Source organism: Dendropsophus ebraccatus, chromosome 14, assembly GCF_027789765.1.
Source record: "Dendropsophus ebraccatus isolate aDenEbr1 chromosome 14, aDenEbr1.pat, whole genome shotgun sequence".
In the NCBI taxonomy this organism is placed as follows: domain Eukaryota; kingdom Metazoa; phylum Chordata; class Amphibia; order Anura; family Hylidae; genus Dendropsophus; species Dendropsophus ebraccatus.
In genome coordinates, this window is record NC_091467.1 from 2,247,546 (window position 1) to 2,275,194 (window position 27,649).

Consider the following 27,649-nt stretch of genomic DNA (forward strand, 5'->3'; position numbering starts at 1 on the left):
TATAGAGTTCCCCTTTAGCAGGTGACATTGGTCAGTATGGAGCATTAGGAGCCGGAGATGTCGCCGCCCCCGCGCTCTTGAGTCTCCGCCCCTCGTTTATAGAGTTCCCCTTTAGCAGGTGACATTGGTCAGTATGGAGCATTAGGAGCCGGAGATGTAGCCGCCCCCGCGCTCTGAGTCTCCGCCCCTCGTTTATAGAGTTTCCCTTTAGCAGGTGACATTGGTCAGTATGGAGCATTAGGAGCCGGAGATGTCGCCGCCCCCGCGCTCTGAGTCTCCGCCCCTCATTTATAGAGTTCCCCTTTAGCAGGTGACATTGGTCAGTATGGAGCATTAGGAGCCGGAGATGTTGCCGTCTCCGCCCCTCGTTTATAGAGTTTCCCTTTAGCAGGTGACATTGGTCAGTATGGAGCATTAGGAGCCGGAGATGTTGCCGTCTCCGCCCCTCGTTTATAGAGTTCCCCTTTAGCAGGTGACATTGGTCAGTATGGAGCATTAGGAGCCGGAGATGTTGCCGCCCCCGCGCTCTGAGTCTCCGCCCCTCGTTTATAGAGTTTCCCTTTAGCAGGTGACATTGGTCAGTATGGAGCATTAGGAGCCGGAGATGTCGCCGCCCCCGCGCTCTGAGTCTCCGCCCCTCGTTTATAGAGTTTCCCTTTAGCAGGTGACATTGGTCAGTATGGAGCATTAGGAGCCGGAGATGTAGCCGCCCCTGCGCTCTGAGTCTCCGCCCCTCGTTTATAGAGTTCCCCTTTAGCAGGTGACATTGGTCAGTATGGAGCATTAGGAGCCGGAGATGTCGCCGCCCCCGCGCTCTGAGCCTCCGCCCCTCATTTCAGAGTTGTTGTCATATAAAGGGGAATGATTGTGCCCTGTGTATACAGATGTGGGGGCCGCAGCATCTCACTGTCAGGGACACTGCTGTGTAACACAGAGCCCACACCCTTCCTCAGCCCAGTAACTCTACTTAGAATGTGTTCACACGTACAGGATCTGCAGCAGATTTGAAGCTGCAGATTTAAAGCAAATCAATTCTGGGCCATCAAATTTGCTGCAGATTCTGTACATGTTAACTCACCCTTAAAGGGGAACACCGGCAAAATAAATTATTTCAAATCACCTGGTGTCAGAAAGTTATATAGATTTGTAATTTATTTCTATATAATAATCTCCACCCTTCTAGTACTTATCAGCTGCTGTATGTCCTGCAGGAACCCTTTAGTGTGGGGGGGGGAGGGGGTCTCTGGGCCGATATTCCGGGGTGGTGTCTCTCAGGCGATATTCCTGGCGGGGCGTGGTTGGTTGGTGGCTTGTCTCTGTGGCGATACCCCTGGTGGTGGTGGGGGGGGGGGGGGCTCTGGGCTGATATCCCGGGGGGGTGGGGGGGTCACTAATTCCAGGGGGTCTCTGGGCTTTTGGGGGCCTGGTGTAACTCTGTCTTTCTTCCCCGTGTAGAGAAGGTAAGGACTGGCAGAGGGTTCGCAGCGCTTTCCAGCAGAAGCTGATGAAGCCGACAGAAGTCGGGAAACTAGACATAAAAATCAACGAGGTAAGAGACCCCAGACCCGAGACCCCAGACCTGAGACCCCAGACCTGAGACCCCAGACCTGAGACCCCAGACCTGAGACCCCAGACCTGAGACCCCAGACCTGAGACCCCAGACCTGAGACCCCAGACCCGTCACCCCAGAGCCGTCACCCCAGAGCCGTCACCCCAGAGCCGTCACCCCAGAGCCGTCACCCCAGAGCCGTCACCCCAGAGCCGTGAACCTAGACCCGTCACCGCAGAGCCGAGACCCCAGACCTGAGACCCGTCACCCCAGACCCGTCACCCCAGACCTGAGACCCGTCACCCCAGAGCCGAGACCCCAGACCCTTCAGTGACCCCAAAGAAATCCCCAAAACTGCCAGGACCGATTTGTCCTGCAGGAGACCAGCACAGCAGTGACCAGGGGCGTAACTACCGCCATAGTAACCATAGTAACTGCTCTGGGGCCCAGCCATTTCTAGCCCCGCCCCTGGATGTCACCCAGCTTTCCCTGTCTGCTTGTGTACAGGAGAGGATGGTAACGTCTATTCTTCTCCCCCAGGTCATGGAGGATTTCATCCAGAGAATCGACAGCGTCCGCACCCCGGAGGGAAGGATACATGATCTGTACTGTGAGCTGAACAAGTGGTCGCTAGAGAGTGAGTGTCTGTGAGATCTACACTGAGAGATCAGGTTACACTCCAGCAATGCTGGGGGACCTCTGGACAGATCAGGTGTCATCCAGCTTTCCCAGATACAGATAAAATATAGGGTCTATGCTAGATTTACAGAAAAGGACAGCTATAGGTCATGTGACTATTATAGATCTATATAGTATGTTATATACCTATACATTATACTACAGGACTATACAGTATATTATATACCTATACATTATACTACAGGACTATTATACAGTATATTATACACCTATACAGTATACTACAGGACTATACAGTATATTATATACCTATACATTATACTACAGGACTATACAGTATATTATATACCTATACATTATACTACAGGACTATTATACAGTATATTATATACCTATACATTATACTACAGGACTATTATACAGTATATTATATACCTATACAGTATACTACAGGACTATACAGTATATTATATACCTATACATTATACTACAGGACTATACAGTATATTATATACCTATACATTATACTACAGGACTATACAGTATATTATATACCTATACATTATACTACAGGACTATACAGTATATTATACACCTATACATTATACTACAGGACTATACAGTATATTATATACCTATACATTATACTACAGGACTATACAGTATATTATATACCTATACATTATACTACAGGACTATACAGTATATTATATACCTATACATTATACTACAGGACTATACAGTATATTATATACCTATACATTATACTACAGGACTATACAGTATATTATATACCTATACATTATACTACAGGACTATTATACAGTATATTATATACCTATACAGTATACTACAGGACTATACAGTATATTATATACCTATACATTATACTACAGGACTATACAGTATATTATATACCTATACATTATACTACAGGACTATTATACAGTATATTATATACCTATACAGTATACTACAGGACTATACAGTATATTATATACCTATACATTATACTACAGGACTATACAGTATATTATATACCTATACATTATACTACAGGACTATTATACAGTATATTATATACCTATACAGTATACTACAGGACTATACAGTATATTATATACCTATACATTATACTACAGGACTATACAGTATATTATATACCTATACATTATACTACAGGACTATACAGTATATTATATACCTATACATTATACTACAGGACTATACAGTATATTATATACCTATACATTATACTACAGGACTATACAGTATATTATATACCTATACATTATACTACAGGACTATACAGTATATTATATACCTATACATTATACTACAGGACTATACAGTACAGTATATTATACACCTATACATTATACTACAGGACTATACAGTATATTATATACCTATGCAGTATACTACAAGACTATACAGTATATTATATACCTATACATTATACTACAGGACTATACAGTACAGTATATTATACACCTATACATTATACTACAGGACTATACAGTATATTATACACCTATACATTATACTACAGGACTATACAGTATATTATACACCTATACATTATACTACAGGACTATACAGTATATTATATACCTATACATTATACTACAGGACTATTATACAGTATATTATATACCAATACATTATACTACAGGACTATACAGTATATTATATACCTATACATTATACTACAGGACTATTATACAGTATATTATATACCTATACAGTATACTACAGGACTATACAGTATATTATATACCTATACATTATACTACAGGACTATACAGTATATTATATACCTATACATTATACTACAGGACTATTATACAGTATATTATATACCTATACAGTATACTACAGGACTATACAGTATATTATACACCTATACATTATACTACAGGACTATACAGTATATTATACACCTATACATTATACTACAGGACTATACAGTATATTATATACCTATACATTATACTACAGGACTATACAGTATGTGTTATATACCTATGCAGTATACTACAGGACTATACAGTATATTATATACCTATGCAGTATACTACAAGACTATACAGTATATTATATACCTATACATTATACTACAGGACTATACAGTATATTATATACCTATACATTATACTACAGGACTATACAGTACAGTATATTATACACCTATACATTATACTACAGGACTATACAGTATGTGTTATATACCTATACATTATACTACAGGACTATACAGTATGTGTTATATACCTATACATTATACTACAGGACTATACAGTATGTGTTATATACCTATACATTATACTACAGGACTATTATACAGTATATTATATACCTATACATTATACTACAGGACTATACAGTGTGTTATATACCTATACATTTTACTACAGGACTATACAGTATGTTATATACCTATACATTATACTACAGGACTATACAGTATATTATATACCTATACATTATACTACAGGACTATACAGTGTATTATATACCTATACATTATACTACAGGACTATTATACAGTATATTATATACCTATACATTATACTACAGGACTATACAGTATATTATATACCTATACATTATACTACAGGACTATACAGTATATTATATACCTATACATTATACTACAGGACTATACAGTATATTATACACCTATACATTATACTACAGGACTATACAGTATATTATATACCTATACATTATACTACAGGACTATACAGTGTATTATATACCTATACATTATACTACAGGACTATTATACAGTATATTATATACCTATACATTATACTACAGGACTATACAGTATATTATATACCTATACATTATACTACAGGACTATACAGTATATTATATACCTATACATTATACTACAGGACTATACAGTATATTATACACCTATACATTATACTACAGGACTATACAGTATATTATATACCTATACATTATACTACAGGACTATACAGTATATTATATACCTATACATTATACTACAGGACTATACAGTGTGTTATATACCTATACATTATACTACAGGACTATACAGTGTGTTATATACCTATACATTATACTACAGGACTATTATACAGTATATTATATACCTATACATTATACTACAGGACTATACAGTATATTATATACCTATACATTATACTACAGGACTATACAGTATATTATACACATATACATTATATTACAGGTCTATACAGTATAGGTATATAATATACTGTACTGTATAGTCCTGTAGTATAATGTATAGGTATATAACACATACTGTATAGTCCTGTAGTATAATGTATAGGTATATAATATACTGTATAGTCCTGTAGTATAATGTATAGGTGTATAATATACTGTATAATAGTCCTGTAGTATAATGTATAGGTATATAATAACATACTGTATGGTCCTGTAGTATAATGTATATTACGTGTCACATGACTGTTATATCGCTCAGTGACACAGGATTAACCCTCGCTACTTCTCCAGGTATCTGTCTGGTCCTGTATGAGAAGAGATTTGGATTTTTACAGCCCAGCCTGGGGGAGGAGGCGCTGGACTTCATCACCGCCATAAAGACAGTAAGTCCTCCACCTGTGTTATGTGTCCGATGTGATGGCCTGGGGGTCTATAGAAGAGGGGGAGGAGGGGGATGAAGCTGCAGCTTCACTGTGTCTATGATTCTGCAGAGAGGGAAGGAATCTGATTGGTCGGAGCAGCAGGAAGGGCCCGTCCCCTAGCAGGAAGGGCCCGCCCCCTCAGCAGGCACCTGTAACAAGTGATGACCTCAGAGCACAGCTAGAGATATATATATATATATATATATATATATATACACACAGACCTCCGCTTTATCTCCGGCAGATGATGAGCACGTTCGGGCTGATGATGGTGACACCGGTGGAAATTCATCGGAGCTTAAACACCAAGATCTGGAAGGATCACACCCAGGCCTGGGACAGCATCTTCAGGACCGGTGCGTAATAGCCTGATACCAGCCGTGAGGATTAGATACAGTCTGCTGAGCTGCTGTATCACACACGGCAGGATTAGATACAGCAGTTAGCAGACTGTATAACACACGGCAGGATTAGATACAGCAGCTCAGCAGACTGTATCACACATGGCAGGATTAGATAAGCAGCTCATCAGACTGTATCACACGGCAGGATTAGATACAGCAGCTCAGCAGACAGTATCACACACAGCAAGATTAGATAGGCAGCTCATCAGACTGTATCACACATGGCAGGATTAGATACAGCAGCTCAGCACACTGTATAACACATGGCAGGATTAGATACAGCAGCTCAGCACACTGTATAACACAGCAGGATTAGATACAGCAGCTCAGCAGACTGTATCACACGGCAGGATTAGATACAGCAGCTCATCAGACTGTATCACACGGCAGGATTAGATACAGCAGCTCAGCAGACAGTATCACACACAGCAGGATTAGATAAGCAGCTCATCAGACTGTATCACACGGCAGGATTAGATACAGCAGCTCAGCACACTGTATAACACATGGCAGGATTAGATACAGCAGCTCACCAGACTGTATCACACATGGCAGGATTAGATACAGCAGCTCAGCACACTGTATCACACATGGCAGGATTAGATACAGCAGCTCAGCACACTGTATCATACACAGCAGGATTAGATAAGCAGCTCAGCAGACTGTATCACACGGCAGGATTAGATACAGCAGCTCACCAGACTGTATCACACACAGCAGGATTAGATAAGCAGCTCATCAGACTGTATAACACATGGCAGGATTAGATACAGCAGCTCAGCACACTGTATCACACATGGCAGGATTAGATAGGCAGCTCATCAGACTGTATCACACGGCAGGATTAGATACAGCAGCTCAGCACACTGTATCACACATGATGAGATTAGATACAGTTGTTCATTAGACAGTATCACATGACAGGCGTGTGTGATACAGTGTACTGAGCTGTTGTATCTAACCTCATAATGTATGATACAATGTACTGATCTGTTGTATCTAATCTCATCATGTGTGATACAGTGTACTGAGCTGTTGTATCTAACCTCATCATGTGTAATACAGTTTGCTGAGCTGCTGTATCTAATCCTGCAATGTGTGATACTGACTGCTGAGCTGCTGTATCTAAGCCTATGGTTTGACAATGTCTACTCATCGGGTGTTTGTATCTAAGCTCTTGATTGCGGACCTGACTGTTCTTCTTGTTGCAGCCAAGTGTCACATAGACCGGAGACTGACGTCTAAGGACACGGAGGACTTCCTGTGCAGCATCTACAAGGACAGCAAACTCTCCAAGAAGGAGATGTACGCCACCATCACCGAGATGCTGATCGGAGCCGTGGAGACGGTACGTGGCCTGTATGGTCACGTGTCCCCAGTGTCAGGCCTCTATGGTCACATGTCCCCTGTGCGGGCCTGTAAAGTCACATGACTCCAGTTCCGGGCCTATATGGCCACATGTCCCCTGTGCGGGCCTGTATGGTCACATGTCCCCAGTGCCGGGCCTGTATGGTCACATGTCCCCAGTGCCAGGCCTGTATGGTCACGTGTCCCCAGTGCCGGGCCTGTATGGTCACGTGTCCCCAGTGTCAGGCCTGTATGGTCACATGTCCCCTGTGCGGGCCTGTAAAGTCACATGACTCGAGTTCCGGGCCTATATGGCCACATGTCCCCTGTGCGGGCCTGTATGGTCACATGTCCCCAGTGCCGGGCCTGTAAGGTCACATGTCCCCAGTGCCAGGCCTGTATGGTCACATGTCCCCTGTGCGGGCCTGTAAGGTCACATGTCCCCAGTGCCGGGCCTGTATGGTCACATGTCCCCAGTGCCGGGCCTGTATGGTCACATGTCCCCAGTGCCGGGCCTGTATGGTCACATGTCCCCTGTGCGGGCCTGTAAGGTCACATGACTCCAGTGCCGGGCCTATATGGCCACATGTCCCCAGTGCCGGGCCTGTATGGTCACATGTCCCCAGTGCCGGGCCTGTATGGTCACATGTCCCCAGTGCCGGGCCTGTATGGTCACATGTCCCCAGTGCCGGGCCTGTATGGTCACATGTCCCCAGTGCCGGGCCTGTATGGTCACATGTCCCCAGTGCCGGGCCTGTATGGTCACATGTCCCCAGTGCCGGGCCTGTATGGTCACATGTCCCCAGTGCCGGGCCTGTATGGTCACATGTCCCCAGTGCCGGGCCTGTATGGTCACATGTCCCCAGTGCCGGGCCTGTATGGTCACATGTCCCCAGTGCCGGGCCTGTATGGTCACATGTCCCCAGTGCCGGGCCTGTATGGTCACATGTCCCCAGTGCCGGGCCTGTATGGTCACATGTCCTCAGTGCCGGGCCTGTATGGTCACATGTCCCCAGTGCCGGGCCTGTATGGTCACATGTCCCCAGTGCCGGGCCTGTATGGTCACATGTCCCCAGTGCCGGGCCTGTATGGTCACATGTCCCCAGTGCCGGGCCTGTATGGTCACATGTCCCCAGTGCCGGGCCTGTATGGTCACATGTCCCCAGTGCCGGGCCTGTATGGTCACATGTCCCCAGTGCCGGGCCTGTATGGTCACATGTCCCCAGTGCCGGGCCTGTATGGTCACATGTCCCCAGTGCCGGGCCTGTATGGTCACATGTCCCCAGTGCCGGGCCTGTATGGTCACATGTCCTCAGTGCCGGGCCTGTATGGTCACATGTCCCCAGTGCCGGGCCTGTATGGTCACATGTCCCCAGTGCCGGGCCTGTATGGTCACGTGTCCCCAGTGCCGGGCCTGTATAGTCACGTGTCCCCAGTGCCGGGCCTGTATGGTCACATGTCCCCAGTGCCGGGCCTGTATGGTCACGTGTCCCCAGTGCCGGGCCTGTATGGTCACATGTCCCCAGTGCCGGGCCTGTATGGTCACATGTCCCCAGTGCCGGGCCTGTATGGTCACGTGTCCCCCAGTGCCGGGCCTGTATGGTCACATGTCCCCAGTGCCGGGCCTGTATGGTCACATGTCCCCTGTGCGGGCCTGTAAGGTCACGTGTCCCCAGTGCCGGGCCTGTATGGTCACATGTCCCCAGTGCCGGGCCTGTATGGTCACATGTCCCCAGTGCCGGGCCTGTATGGTCACATGTCCCCAGTGCCGGGCCTCTATGGTCACATGTCCCCAGTGCCGGGCCTGTATGGTCACGTGTCCCCAGTGTCAGGCCTGTATGGTCACATGTCCCCAGTGCCGGGCCTGTATGGTCACATGTCCCCAGTGCCGGGCCTGTATGGTCACGTGTCCCCAGTGCCGGGCCTGTATGGTCACGTGTCCCCAGTGCCGGGCCTGTATGGTCACATGTCCCCAGTGCCGGGCCTGTATGGTCACATGTCCCCAGTGCCGGGCCTGTATGGTCACGTGTCCCCAGTGCCGGGCCTGTATGGTCACATGTCCCCAGTGCCGGGCCTGTATGGTCACATGTCCCCAGTGCCGGGCCTGTATGGTCACGTGTCCCCAGTGCCGGGCCTGTATGGTCACGTGTCCCCAGTGCCGGGCCTGTATGGTCACATGTCCCCTGTGCGGGCCTGTAAGGTCACGTGTCCCCAGTGCCGGGCCTGTATGGTCACATGTCCCCAGTGCCGGGCCTGTATGGTCACATGTCCCCAGTGCCGGGCCTGTATGGTCACATGTCCCCAGTGCCGGGCCTCTATGGTCACATGTCCCCAGTGCCGGGCCTGTATGGTCACGTGTCCCCAGTGTCAGGCCTGTATGGTCACATGTCCCCAGTGCCGGGCCTGTATGGTCACATAAGCATAAAATACCTCCACTCCAAACCTTGGGTAACTTCGGGCGCAGGTCCAAAATAGGTAATATAAAAGCATAGGTAATATAAAAGGGTTAGATTTATTTAAAAACACAACGTGTTTCGAAGTCGTACTGACTTCTTTCTCAAGTGTCTGATACAAAATACATTCAAGGTTCTATAAAAAGTGTGCACATGCTCAGAACAGACATAGCACAGGTGGTGACTAATTACATGCAAAATGAATCGATCCTCCCCTTGGGGGTAGATACCAACAATAAATATTCCAAATTCCAATTAACATACATACAAATACTAACAAAAATGTAATACATATATTTATCTAAACCCTCACTCATCTTGTATTTTCAATCGTCTCATTAAGTCCCTGTGGTGTGAGGGTGGAGAGTTTAAAGATCCAGTAAGATTCACGGTTTATTAGTGGTCTATCCTAGAGCAGATCCCAGAAAACCATCCCAATAGGTATGGACAACTAATAAACCGTGAATCTTACTGGATCTTTAAACTCTCCACCTCCACCCTCACACCACAGGGACTTAATGAGACGATTGAAAATACAAGATGAGTGAATGCTTTTGCTGAGTGTTGTGCCTTGCATTTGCACAACCTCCACAGGTGAGAGTCTCCTTTTTTCTCCTCTCTTACCAATTGGTTTTGTGGGAATCACACTATGGAGCGCTGTTCACATTTGTATCTGTATGGTCACATGTCTCCAGTGCCAGGCCTGTATGGTCACATGTCCCCAGTGCCAGGCCTGTACGGTCACATGATGCTGGGTCTGACCCCATCAGAGGCCAGACACATCCCGCCATCATTCTAGTGAGAGGCCAGACACATCCCGCCATCATTCTGTACCGATCGCCTCCTCTGCTTCCCTCACAGACCGCCAACAGCTTACTCTGGGCCATATTTAATATTTCCCGTCATCCCAACATTCAGAAGAAACTTTACCATGAAATCCAGAGCATTGTGTCCCCGGAGCGAGCGCCGACAGCCGACGACATCAGGAACATGTCCTATCTGAAGGCCTGCCTGAAGGAGTCCATGAGGTAGGACCTCACCTCCAGAGCATCATTCATAACGCTGACAACTTCTTATAGTATGCAGCTATTATACACCGAGACACTGTAATAATATACAGCTATTCTACACCGACACACTGTAATATATATCTATTATACACCCAGACACTGTAATATATATCTATTATACACCCAGACACTGTAATAATATACAGCTATTATACACCAAGACACTGTAATAATATACAGCTATTATACACCCAGACACTGTAATAATATACAGCTATTATACACTCAGACACTGTAATAATATACAGCTATTATACACTGACCCACTGTAATAATATACAGCTATTATACACTGAGACACTGTAATAATATACAGCTATTATACACTGACACACTGTAATAATATACAGCTATTATACACCCAGACCCTGTAATATACAGCTATTATACACCCAGACACTGTAATAATATACCTCTATTATACACCCAGACACTGTAATAATATACAGCTATTATACACTGACACACTGTAATAATATACAGCTATTATACACCCAGACACTGTAATAATATACAGCTATTATACACCCAGACACTGTAATAATATACAGCTATTATACACCCAGACACTGTAATAATATACCTCTATTATACACCCAGACACTGTAATAATATACAGCTATTATACACTGACCCACTGTAATAATATACAGCTATTATACACTGACCCACTGTAATAATATACAGCTATTTATACACCCAGACACTGTAATAATATACAGCTATTATACACCCAGACACTGTAATAATATACAGCTATTATACACTGACCCACTGTAATAATATACAGCTATTATACACTGACACTGTAATAATATACAGCTATTATACACCGACACACTGTAATAATATACAGCTATTATACACCCAGACACTGTAATAATATACAGCTATTATACACCCAGACACTGTAATAATATACAGCTATTATACACTGACCCACTGTAATAATATACAGCTATTATACACCCAGACACTGTAATAATATACAGCTATTATACACTGACCCACTGTAATAATATACAGCTATTATACACCCAGACACTGTAATAATATACAGCTATTATACACTGACACACTGTAATAATATACAGCTATTATACACTGACCCACTGTAATAATATACAGCTATTATACACCCAGACACTGTAATAATATACAGCTATTATACACCGACACACTGTAATAATATACAGCTATTATACACCGACACACTGTAATAATATACAGCTATTATACACCCAGACACTGTAATAATATACAGCTATTCTACACCGACACACTGTAATAATATATATCTATTATACACCCAGACACTGTAATAATATACACCTATTATACACCGACACACTGTAATAATATACAGCTATTATACACCGACACACTGTAATAATATACAGCTATTATACACCCAGACACTGTAATAATATACAGCTATTATACACCGACACACTCTAATAATATACAGCTATTATACACCGACACACTGTAATAATATACAGCTATTATACACCCAGACACTGTAATAATATACAGCTATTATACACCGACACACTGTAATAATATACAGCTATTATACACCCAGACCCTGTAATATACAGCTATTATACACCGACACACTGTAATAATATACAGCTATTATACACCCAGACACTGTAATAATATACAGCTATTATACACCGACACACTGTAATAATATACAGCTATTATACATCCAGACACTGTAATAATATACAGCTATTATACACCGACACACTCTAATAATATACAGCTATTATACACCGACACACTCTAATAATATACAGCTATTATACACCCAGACACTGTAATAATATACAGCTATTATACACCGACACACTCTAATAATATACAGCTATTATACACCGACACACTCTAATAATATACAGCTATTATACACCCAGACACTGTAATAATATACAGCTATTATACACTGACCCACTGTAATAATATACAGCTATTATACACGCAGACACTGTAATAATATACAGCTATTATACACCCAGACACTGTAATAATATACAGCTATTATACACCCAGACACTGTAATAATATACAGCTATTATACACCCAGACACTGTAATAATATACAGCTATTATACACCCAGACACTGTAATAATATACAGCTATTATACACCGACACACTCTAATAATATACAGCTATTATACACCGACACACTCTAATAATATACAGCTATTATACACCCAGACACTGTAATAATATACAGCTATTATACACCGACACACTCTAATAATATACAGCTATTATACACCGACACACTCTAATAATATACAGCTATTATACACCCAGACACTGTAATAATATACAGCTATTATACACTGACCCACTGTAATAATATACAGCTATTATACACGCAGACACTGTAATAATATACAGCTATTATACACCCAGACACTGTAATAATATACAGCTATTATACACCCAGACACTGTAATAATATACAGCTATTATACACCCAGACACTGTAATAATATACAGCTATTATACACTGACCCACTGTAATAATATACAGCTATTATACACTGACACTGTAATAATATACAGCTATTATACACCGACACACTGTAATAATATACAGCTATTATACACCCAGACACTGTAATAATATACAGCTATTATACACCCAGACACTCTAATAATATACAGCTATTATACACTGACCCACTGTAATAATATACAGCTATTATACACCCAGACACTGTAATAATATACAGCTATTATACACCGACACACTCTAATAATATACAGCTATTATACACTGACCCACTGTAATAATATACAGCTATTATACACTGACCCACTGTAATAATATACAGCTATTATACACCCAGACACTGTAATAATATACAGCTATTATACACCGACACACTGTAATAATATACAGCTATTATACACCGACACACTGTAATAATATACAGCTATTATACACCCAGACACTGTAATAATATACAGCTATTATACACCGACACACTCTAATAATATACAGCTATTATACACCGACGCACTCTAATAATATACAGCTATTATACACCCAGACACTGTAATAATATACAGCTATTATACACTGACACACTGTAATAATATACAGCTATTATACACCCAGACACTGTAATAATATACAGCTATTATACACCCAGACACTGTAATAATATACAGCTATTATACACTGACCCACTGTAATAATATACAGCTATTATACACGCAGACACTGTAATAATATACAGCTATTATACACCCAGACACTGTAATAATATACAGCTATTATACACCCAGACACTGTAATAATATACAGCTATTATACACCCAGACACTGTAATAATATACAGCTATTATACACTGACCCACTGTAATAATATACAGCTATTATACACTGACACTGTAATAATATACAGCTATTATACACCGACACACTGTAATAATATACAGCTATTATACACCCAGACCACTGTAATAATATACAGCTATTATACACCCAGACACTGTAATAATATACAGCTATTATACACTGACCCACTGTAATAATATACAGCTATTATACACCCAGACACTGTAATAATATACAGCTATTATACACCGACACACTCTAATAATATACAGCTATTATACACTGACCCACTGTAATAATATACAGCTATTATACACTGACCCACTGTAATAATATACAGCTATTATACACCCAGACACTGTAATAATATACAGCTATTATACACTGACCCACTGTAATAATATACAGCTATTATACACCCAGACACTGTAATAATATACAGCTATTATACACCCAGACACTGTAATAATATACAGCTATTATACACTGACCCACTGTAATAATATACAGCTATTATACACTGACCCACTGTAATAATATACAGCTATTATACACCCAGACACTGTAATAATATACAGCTATTATACACCGACACACTGTAATAATATACAGCTATTCTACACCGACACACTGTAATAATATATATCTAGCTATTCTACACCGACACACTGTAATAATATATATCTATTATACACCCAGACACTGTAATAATATACAGCTATTATACACTGACACACTGTAATAATATACAGCTATTATACACCGACACACTGTAATAATATACAGCTATTATACACCCGACACACTGTAATAATATACAGCTATTATACACCCAGACACTGTAATAATATACAGCTATTATACACCGACACACTGTAATAATATACAGCTATTATACACTGACCCACTGTAATAATATACAGCTATTATACACCGACACACTGTAATAATATACAGCTATTATACACCCAGACACTGTAATAATATACAGCTATTATACACCGACACACTGTAATAATATACAGCTATTATACACCCAGACACTGTAATATATAGCTATTATACACCGACACACTGTAATAATATACAGCTATTATACACCCAGACACTGTAATAATATACAGCTATTATACACTGACACTGTAATAATATACAGCTATTATACACCCAGACACTGTAATAATATACAGCTATTATACACCGACACACTGTAATAATATACAGCTATTATACACGCAGACACTGTAATAATATACAGCTATTATACACCCAGACACTGTAATAATATACAGCTATTATACACCCAGACACTGTAATAATATACAGCTATTATACACCCAGACACTGTAATAATATACAGCTATTATACACTGACCCACTGTAATAATATACAGCTATTATACACTGACACTGTAATAATATACAGCTATTATACACCGACACACTGTAATAATATACAGCTATTATACACCCAGACACTGTAATAATATACAGCTATTATACACCCAGACACTCTAATAATATACAGCTATTATACACTGACCCACTGTAATAATATACAGCTATTATACACCCAGACACTGTAATAATATACAGCTATTATACACCGACACACTCTAATAATATACAGCTATTATACACTGACCCACTGTAATAATATACAGCTATTATACACTGACCCACTGTAATAATATACAGCTATTATACACCCAGACACTGTAATAATATACAGCTATTATACACTGACCCACTGTAATAATATACAGCTATTATACACCCAGACACTGTAATAATATACAGCTATTATACACCGACACACTGTAATAATATACAGCTATTATACACCGACACACTGTAATAATATACAGCTATTATACACCCAGACACTGTAATAATATACAGCTATTATACACCGACACACTCTAATAATATACAGCTATTATACACCGACACACTCTAATAATATACAGCTATTATACACCCAGACACTGTAATAATATACAGCTATTATACACTGACACACTGTAATAATATACAGCTATTATACACCCAGACACTGTAATAATATACAGCTATTATACACCCAGACACTGTAATAATATACAGCTATTATACACTGACCCACTGTAATAATATACAGCTATTATACACGCAGACACTGTAATAATATACAGCTATTATACACCCAGACACTGTAATAATATACAGCTATTATACACCCAGACACTGTAATAATATACAGCTATTATACACCCAGACACTGTAATAATATACAGCTATTATACACTGACCCACTGTAATAATATACAGCTATTATACACTGACACTGTAATAATATACAGCTATTATACACCGACACACTGTAATAATATACAGCTATTATACACCCAGACACTGTAATAATATACAGCTATTATACACCCAGACACTGTAATAATATACAGCTATTATACACTGACCCACTGTAATAATATACAGCTATTATACACCCAGACACTGTAATAATATACAGCTATTATACACCGACACACTCTAATAATATACAGCTATTATACACTGACCCACTGTAATAATATACAGCTATTATACACTGACCCACTGTAATAATATACAGCTATTATACACCCAGACACTGTAATAATATACAGCTATTATACACTGACCCACTGTAATAATATACAGCTATTATACACCCAGACACTGTAATAATATACAGCTATTATACACCGACACACTGTAATAATATACAGCTATTCTACACCGACACACTGTAATAATATATATCTAGCTATTCTACACCGACACACTGTAATAATATATATCTATTATACACCCAGACACTGTAATAATATACAGCTATTATACACTGACACACTGTAATAATATACAGCTATTATACACCGACACACTGTAATAATATACAGCTATTATACACCCGACACACTGTAATAATATACAGCTATTATACACCCAGACACTGTAATAATATACAGCTATTATACACCGACACACTGTAATAATATACAGCTATTATACACTGACCCACTGTAATAATATACAGCTATTATACACCGACACACTGTAATAATATACAGCTATTATACACCCAGACACTGTAATAATATACAGCTATTATACACCGACACACTGTAATAATATACAGCTATTATACACCCAGACACTGTAATATATAGCTATTATACACCGACACACTGTAATAATATACAGCTATTATACACCCAGACACTGTAATAATATACAGCTATTATACACTGACACTGTAATAATATACAGCTATTATACACCCAGACACTGTAATAATATACAGCTATTATACACCGACACACTGTAATAATATACAGCTATTATACACCCAGACACTGTAATAATATACAGCTATTATACACCCAGACACTGTAATAATATACAGCTATTATACACTGACACACTGTAATAATATACAGCTATTATACACTGACACACTGTAATAATATACAGCTATTATACACCCAGACACTGTAATAATATACAGCTATTATACACCCAGACACTGTAATAATATACAGCTATTATACACCCAGACACTGTAATAATATACAGCTATTATACACCCAGACACTGTAATAATATACAGCTATTATACACTGACACACTGTAATAATATACAGCTATTATACACCCAGACACTGTAATAATATACAGCTATTATACACCCAGACACTGTAATAATATACAGCTATTATACACCCAGACACTGTAATAATATACAGCCATTATACACCCAGACACTGTAATAATAATATACAGCTATTATACACCCAGACACTGTAATAATAATATACAGCTATTATACACCCAGACACTGTAATAATATACAGCTATTATACACCCAGACACTGTAATAATATACAGCTATTATACACCCAGACACTGTAATAATATACAGCTATTATACACCCAGACACTGTAATAATATACAGCTATTATACACCGACACACTGTAATAATATACAGCTATTATACACCGAGACACTGTAATAATATACAGCTATTATACACCCAGACACTGTAATAATATACAGCTATTATACACTGACACACTGTAATAATATACAGCTATTATACACTGACACACTGTAATAATATACAGCTATTATACACCCACACACTGTAATAATATACAGCTATTATACACCCACACACTGTAATAATATACAGCTATTATACACCCAGACACTGTAATAATATACAGCTATTATACACCCAGACACTGTAATAATATACAGCTATTATACACCCAGACACTGTAATAATATACAGCTATTATACACCCAGACACTGTAATAATATACAGCTATTATACACTGACACACTGTAATAATATACAGCTATTATACACCCAGACACTGTAATAATATACAGCTATTATACACCCAGACACTGTAATAATATACAGCTATTATACACCCAGACACTGTAATAATATACAGCCATTATACACCCAGACACTGTAATAATAATATACAGCTATTATACACCCAGACACTGTAATAATATACAGCTATTATACACCCAGACACTGTAATAATATACAGCTATTATACACCGACACACTGTAATAATATACAGCTATTATACACCCAGACACTGTAATAATATACAGCTATTATACACTGACACACTGTAATAATATATACAGCTATTATACACCCAGACATGATATTATCGTCTATTATACATAGTATTAACCTCTATTATACGCCATATACACATATACAAGATTTGCAGAAGTCCACCATGCAAGATAATAGTGTATTGTTCTTATGTATGGAGGACGGGTATGAGGGATCTAGTTACAAGCTAAAGACCAAAAAACAACTGAACCTCTAATCTATCACAACATATACACATCTTATTAATAAAAACACAAAAAAGTGACAATTCATAATAAATGACAATGAACCAGGGCTGAAAGACCAGCGAACGTCCAAGAGGGGGGGAGGGGGCTGCAGATGGGCACAGAGCCCCCTCTTGGACGTTCTCTGGTCTTTCAGCCCTGGTTCATTGTCATTTATTATGAATTGTCACTTTTTTGTGTTTTTATTAATAAGATGTGTATATGTTGTGATACATTAGAGGTTCAGTTGTTGTTTTTTGGTCCTCTATCATACACCGATCTATTCTCCGTATCTTGGTTGTTCTGTTTCTTCAGGATCAGCCCTTCTGTCCCCTTCACAACCCGCACTCTGGATAAAGAGACTGTGCTGGGAGAATACGTGTTACCCAAAGGGGTGAGTATCCCTATACATTACAGTCACATGACCAGGACACTGAAATCTATATACTTACACCACTGAGCTGTGCTCTTACAGGGACGGAGCTGGGGCAATACAGGGACGGAGCTGGGGCAATACAGGGACGGAGCTGGGGCAATACAGGGACGGAGCTGGGGCAATACAGGGACGGAGCTGGGGCAATACAGGGACGGAGCTGGGGCAATACAGGGACCGGGCTGGGGCAATACAGGGACCGAACTGGTCAGGACCCATACCCGACATCTCTCACTGCTGCCCGTCCATTGCCAGGCCTGACCCAATGTGGCAGCGTTCCCTGGAAGCTCAGACTGGCAAAGTGACAGCTGACTCGTCCAACATCAGCAGAGGAGGGAAATGTTATGTAACAAATGTTTGTTTAGCTGAAGTGCAAAAACGTTATCTCAGCCGTCTCTGAATTATATCATTACACATAGTACACTCCACCTTCCTATCACTCCATATACCCCACTGCTCCCCGTCCTGTCACTCCATATACCCCACCGCTCCTATCATTCCATATACCCCACTGCTCCCCGTCCTGTCACTCCATATACCCCACCGCTCCCCGTCCTGTCACTCCGTATACTCCACCCTCCTATCACTCCATATACCCGACTGCTCCCCATCCTGTCACTCCGTATACTCCACCCTCCTGTCACTCCATATACCCCACTGCTCCCCGTCCTGTCACTCCGTATACTCCACCCTCCTATCACTCCATATACCCGACTGCTCCCCGTCCTGTCACTCCGTATACTCCACCCTCCTATCACTCCATATACCCCACTGCTCCCCGTCCTGTCACTCCATATACCCCACCGCTCCTATCATTCCATATACCCCACTGCTCCCCGTCCTGTCACTCCATATACCCCACCGCTCCTATCACTCCATATACCCCACTGCTCCCCGTCCTGTCACTCCATATACCCCACCGCTCCTATCACTCCATATACCCCACTGCTCCCCATCCTGTCACTCCATATACCCCACCGCTCCTATCACTCCATATACCCCACTGCTCCCCGTCCTGTCACTCCATATACCCCACCGCTCCTATCACTCCATATACCCCACTGCTCCCCATCCTGTCACTCCATATACCCCACCGCTCCTATCACTCCATATACCCCACTGCTCCCCGTCCTGTCACTCCATATACCCCACCGCTCCTATCACTCCATATACCCCACTGCTCCCCGTCCTGTCACTCCATACACTCCACCCTCCTATCACTCCATATACTATACTGCTCCCCGTCCTGTCACTCCATACACTCCACCCTCCTATCACTCCATATACTATACTGCTCCCCAGTCTAACACTCCAGGATGTTGCTCTCCCATAGACCGTCCTGACCATCAACAGCCATGTCCTGGGATCTAATGAGGAATGCTTTGATGACTGGAAGGAGTTTCGGCCGGAGCGGTGGCTGCAGGACAAGAACACTATCAACCCCTTCGCTTATGTCCCATTTGGTATTGGGAAGAGGATGTGCATCGGCCGACGGCTGGCGGAACTGCAGCTACAGCTGAGTCTCTGCTGGGTGAGTGTCTCCCCTTCTCCTGTATATAAGGCACCCCGAGTGTCAGCGTGTCACTATCCTGTACCCCGAGTGTCAGTGTGCCACTATCCTGTACCCCAAGTGTCACTATCCTGTACCCCGAGTGTCACTATCCTGTACCCCGAGTGTCACTATCCTGTACCCCAGGTCTCAGTGTGTCACGATCCTGTACCCCAAGTGTCACTATCCTGTACCCCAGGTGTCAGTGTGTCACTATCCTGTACCCCGAGTGTCACTATCCTGTACCCCGAGTGTCACTATCCTGTACCCCAGGTCTCAGTGTGTCACTATCCTGTACTCCGAGTGTCACTATCCTGTACCCCGAGTGTCACTATCCTGTACCCCGAGTGTCACTATCCTGTACCCCGAGTGTCACTATCCTGTACTCCGAGTGTCACTATCCTGTACCCCGAGTGTCACTATCCTGTACCCCAAGTGTCACTATCCTGTACCCCAGGTGTCAGTGTGTCACTATCCTGTACCCCGAGTGTCACTATCCTGTACCCCGAGCAGAGATCCTGAAAACGCTGATAACATGAACCCTGTCAGTGTCTGGTTATATAAAGATAATGGGGTACTGGCCCTTTAATATCTGATCTCCTCCCTCCCTGCAGCTGGTGCGGAGATACAACATTGTGGCCACTGATGAGGAACCTGTGGAGACCATTCACTCAGGGACCCTGATGCCGGGCAGAGACCTCCCCGTGGCCTTCCTCAGGAGGTAGAGGAGGTGAGTCTGTGTGTTACAGCCCAGAAAGGGATCATAACCTCTCCATAATCCCAACATAGAGGAAAATAGACCCCCACAGAAAAACCGGACGGTCTGATATGGAGAAGTCCAGGACACTGGGATAAGAAATTCCCAGGGTCTCCCGACTTAAAGGGGAACTCCAATGAAAAATAATCTTTCAAATCACCTGGTGTCAGAAAGTTATACAGACTTGTAACTTACTTCTATGTAAAAATCTCCAGTCTTCCGGTACATATCAGCTGCTGTATGTCCTGCAGGAAGTGGTGTATTATCTCCAGTCTGACACAGTGCTCTCTGCTGCCACCTCTGTCCATGTCAGGAACTGTCCAGAGCAGGAGAGGTTTCTATGGGGATTTGCTGCTGCTCTGGACAGTTCCTGACATGGACAGAGGTGGCAGCAGAGAGCACTGTGTCAGACTGGAGAGAATACACCACTTCCTGTAGGACATACAGCAGCTGATAAGTACTGGAACACTGCAGATTTTTCAATGAATTACAAATCTATATAACTTTCTGACACCAATTGATTTGAAATAAAAGGAGTTCCCCTTTAAAGGACCCTTTATCCCACATCAGCACATTATGTCAAATAGGATGACGACAACCATGCTCAATTTCCTGTACACTGACTACATCCCCATCATCATCATCATCTCCTCCACACTGACTACATCCCCATCATCATCATCATCTCCTCCACACTGACTACATCCCCATCATCATCATCATCTCCTCCACACTGACTACATCCCCATCATCGTCATCTCCTCTACACTGACTACATCCCCATCATCCTCTCCTCCACACTGACTACATCCCCATCATCCTCTCCTCCACACTGACTACATCCCCATCATCGTCATCTCCTGTACAGTGACTACATCCCCATCATCATCATCTCCTGTACACTGACTACATCCCCATCATCCTCTCCTCCACACTGACTACATCCCCATCATCATCATCATCTCCTCCACACTGACTACATCCCCATCATCCTCTCCTCCACACTGACTACATCCCCATCATCATCATCATCTCCTCCACACTGACTACATCCCCATCATCATCATCATCTCCTCCACACTGACTACATCCCCATCATCATCTCCTCCACACTGACTACATCCCCATCATCGTCATCTCCTCTACACTGACTACATCCCCATCATCCTCTCCTCCACACTGACTACATCCCCATCCTCTCCTGTACACTGACTACATCCCCATCATCATCTCCTCTACACTGACTACATCCCCATCATCATCTCCTCCACACTGACTACATCCCCATCATCATCATCTCCTCTACACTGACTACATCCCCATCATCATCTCCTCCACACTGACTACATCCCCATCATCATCATCTCCTCTACACTGACTACATCCCCATCATCATCATCTCCTCCACACTGACTACATCCCCATCATCCTCTCCTCCACACTGACTACACCCCCATCATCATCATCTCCTCCACACTGACTACATCCCCATCATCATCATCTCCTCTACACTGACTACATCCCCATCATCATCTCCTCCACACTGACTACACCCCCATCATCATCATCTCCTCCACACTGACTACATCCCCATCATCATCATCTCCTCCACACTGACTACATCCCCATCATCATCATCTCCTCCACACTGACTACATCCCCATCATCCTCTCCTCCACACTGACTACATCCCCATCATCATCTCCTCTACACTGACTACATCCCCATCATCATCATCTCCTCCACACTGACTACATCCCCATCATCATCTCCTCCACACTGACTACATCCCCATCATCATCATCTCCTCCACACTGACTACATCCCCATCATCATCTCCTCCACACTGACTACATCCCCATCATCCTCTCCTCCACACTGACTACACCCCCATCATCATCATCTCCTCCACACTGACTACATCCCCATCATCCTCTCTTCCACACTGACTACATCCCCATCATCATCATCTCCTCTACACTGACTACATCCCCATCATCATCATCTCCTCCACACTGACTACATCCCCATCATCATCTCCTCCACACTGACTACATCCCCATCATCCTCTCTTCCACACTGACTACATCCCCATCATCATCATCTCCTCTACACTGACTACATCCCCATCATCATCATCTCCTCCACACTGACTACATCCCCATCATCATCTCCTCCACACTGACTACATCCCCATCATCCTCTCCTGTACACTGACTACATCCCCATCATCATCATCTCCTCTACACTGACTACATCCCCATCATCGTTCTCTCCTGTACACTGACTACATCCCCATCGTCCTCTCCTGTACACTGACTACATCCCCATCGTCCTCTCCTGTACACTGACTACATCCCCATCATCAATATCTCCTGTACACTGACTACATCCCCATCATCGTCCTCTCTTGTACACTGACTACATCCCCATCGTCCTCTCCTGTACACTGACTACATCCCCATCGTCCTCTCCTGTACACTGACTACATCCCCATCGTCCTCTCCTGTACACTGACTACATCCCCATCATCAATATCTCCTGTACACTGACTACATCCCCATCATCGTCCTCTCTTGTACACTGACTACATCCCCATTGTCCTTTCCTGTACACTGACTACATCCCCATCGTCCTTTCCTGTACACTGACTACATCCCCATCGTCCTTTCCTGTACACTGACTACATCCCCATCATCGTCCTCTCTTGTACACTGACTACATCCCCATCGTCCTTTCCTGTACACTGACTACATCCCCATCGTCCTCTCTTGTACACTGACTACATCCCCATCGTCCTCTCCTGTACACTGACTACATCCCCATCATCCTCTCCTGTACACTGACTACATCCCCATCATCGTCCTCTCTTGTACACTGACTACATCCCCATCGTCCTCTCCTGTACACTGACTACATCCCCATCCTGCTGACAGGTCTCTGTATGTGACACATGAGGATGACCCCTGACCTGGGCAGCACTGGATCGGCCGCCCTCCGCTGGATAAGCTGCAGGTGTATACATCAGAGGATCTGTGGCCCCTGGCAGTGGAGTACGGGGCCGCTGCAGCCGTATGTACAGGACATCCCCATCTCTTCTGGTGCATGGAGCTGAGGGCCCCAGGGACACAAGGCCAAGGAAAGACGCCGGCGGCCACTGATGATTGCTGTGTCCTGGGCCGGGCCGCCAATGACTTTATTAAAGGCTTCATTTTCCACTTCAGGGAGTGTTCACACCTGCAGGATACGCAGCAGATTACAAGATAATCAAATCTGGGCCATCAAATCTGCTGCGCACCTGTACGTGTGAACACACCCTTAAAGGGTAACCGGCGGAAAAGGAAAATTCTTTCAAATCAGCCAGTGCCAGATAGTCATATAGATCTCCAGTCTTCCAGTACTTATTAGCTGCTGTATGTCCTGCAGGAAGTGGTGTATTCTCTCCAGTCTGACACAGTGCTCTCTGCTGCCACCTCTGTCCATGTCAGGAACTGTCCAGAGCAGGAGAGGTTTTCTATGGGGATTTGCTGCTGCTCTGGACAGTTCCTGACATGGACAGAGGTGGCAGCAGAGAGCACTGTGTCAGACTGGAGAGAATACACCACTTCCTGCAGGACATACAGCAGCTTCTGACACCTGTTGACTTTTCTTTTGTTGGAGTATCCCTTTAAGTAAAAATAAATAAACAACATCCATTGAGACAGGTGGTTCAACCCTTGTATATTACCTTCAGTTCTTCCCTGCAGTAGATCAACATGCCCCGCCCACATTCCTAGTCATGCCCCGCCCACATTACTGGGCATGCCCCACCCACATTCCATAACCACCTTGAGGGATGGAGGTTTTGTACATTTGTATATAGATATTTTTTATCATTTGCGGCTATATTATTATACTTTGTATCTTTTTGTATTTCATATATTAAAAAAATCTTTAAAAAACTAAAATTTCCTGATTTTTGACAAATGGTAAATTTCTGGATGTCCCTGGGATACCCTATGGTAGTAGCCCTGTACATACATTATACAGCGGTTATATCAGCACGGTGGGCGGTATCTATGGTAGTAGCCCTGTACATACATTATACAGTTATATCAGCACGGTGGGGCGGTATCTATGGTAGTAGCCCTGTACATACATTATACAGTTATATCAGCACGGTGGGGCGGTATCTATGGTAGTAGCCTGTACATAGATTATACAGCAGTTATATCAGCACGGTGGGGCGGTATCTATGGTAGTAGCCCTGTACATACATTATACAGCAGTTATATCAGCACGGTGGGGCGGTATCTATGGTAGTAGCCCTGTACATACATTATACAGCAGTTATATCAGCACGGTGGGCGGTATCTATGGTAGTAGCCCTGTACATACATTATACAGTTATATCAGCACGGTGGGCGGTATCTATGGTAGTAGCCCTGTACATACATTATACAGCGGTTATATCAGCACGGTGGGCGGTATCTATGGTAGTAGCCCTGTACATACATTATACAGCAGTTATATCAGCACGGTGGGCGGTATCTATGGTAGTAGCCCTGTACATACATTATACAGTTATATCAGCACGGTGGGCGGTATCTATGGTAGTAGCCCTGTACATACATTATACAGTTATATCAGCACGGTGGGCGGTATCTATGGTAGTAGCCCTGTACATACATTATACAGTTATATCAGCACGGTGGGCGGTATCTATGGTAGTAGCCCTGTACATACATTATACAGTTATATCAGCACGGTGGGGCGGTATCTATGGTAGTAGCCCTGTACATACATTATACAGTTATATCAGCACGGTGGGCGGTATCTATGGTAGTAGCCCTGTACATACATTATACAGCAGTTATATCAGCACGGTGGGCGGTATCTATGGAAGTAGCCCTGTACATACATTATACAGTTATATCAGCACGGTGGGGCGGTATCTATGGTAGTAGCCCTGTACATACATTATACAGCAGTTATATCAGCACGGTGGGCGGTATCTATGGTAGTAGCCCTGTACATAGATTATACAGCAGTTATATCAGCACGGTGGGGCGGTATCTATGGTAGTAGCCCTGTACATAGATTATACAGCAGTTATATCAGCACGGTGGGCGGTATCTATGGTAGTAGCCCTGTACATATATTATACAGTTATATCAGCACGGTGGGGCGGTATCTATGGTAGTAGCCCTGTACATACATTATACAGCAGTTATATCAGCACGGTGGGCGGTATCTATGGTAGTAGCCCTGTACATACATTATACAGCAGTTATATCAGCACGGTGGGCGGTATCTATGGTAGTAGCCCTGTACATACATTATACAGCAGTTATATCAGCACGGTGGGGCGGTATCTATGGTAGTAGCCCTGTACATACATTATACAGCTGTTATATCAGCACGGTGGGCGGTATCTATGGAAGTAGCCCTGTACATACATTATACAGTTATATCAGCACGGTGGGGCGGTATCTATGGTAGTAGCCCTGTACCTACATTATACAGCAGTTATATCAGCACGGTGGGCGGTATCTATGG

At 42.6% G+C, this 27,649-nt stretch overlaps 1 protein-coding gene across 1 annotated transcript in view; it reads left to right on the forward strand.

The window, feature by feature from the left end:
* The window catches only part of CYP24A1 (cytochrome P450 family 24 subfamily A member 1), a 33,178-nt gene extending 7,120 nt beyond the window's left edge, over positions 1-26,058 (forward strand). The window contains exons 3-12 of the mRNA XM_069951736.1: positions 1,456-1,549; positions 2,090-2,186; positions 5,705-5,796; positions 6,080-6,191; positions 7,451-7,587; positions 10,901-11,067; positions 19,688-19,766; positions 21,139-21,336; positions 21,969-22,084; positions 25,048-26,058. Coding sequence (XP_069807837.1) covers positions 1,456-1,549; positions 2,090-2,186; positions 5,705-5,796; positions 6,080-6,191; positions 7,451-7,587; positions 10,901-11,067; positions 19,688-19,766; positions 21,139-21,336; positions 21,969-22,079 — 1,087 coding nt within the window. The 3' untranslated portion in view covers positions 22,080-22,084; positions 25,048-26,058. The remainder of the gene's footprint in view (positions 1-1,455; positions 1,550-2,089; positions 2,187-5,704; positions 5,797-6,079; positions 6,192-7,450; positions 7,588-10,900; positions 11,068-19,687; positions 19,767-21,138; positions 21,337-21,968; positions 22,085-25,047) is intronic.
* The last annotated feature ends 1,591 nt before the right edge of the window (positions 26,059-27,649 follow it).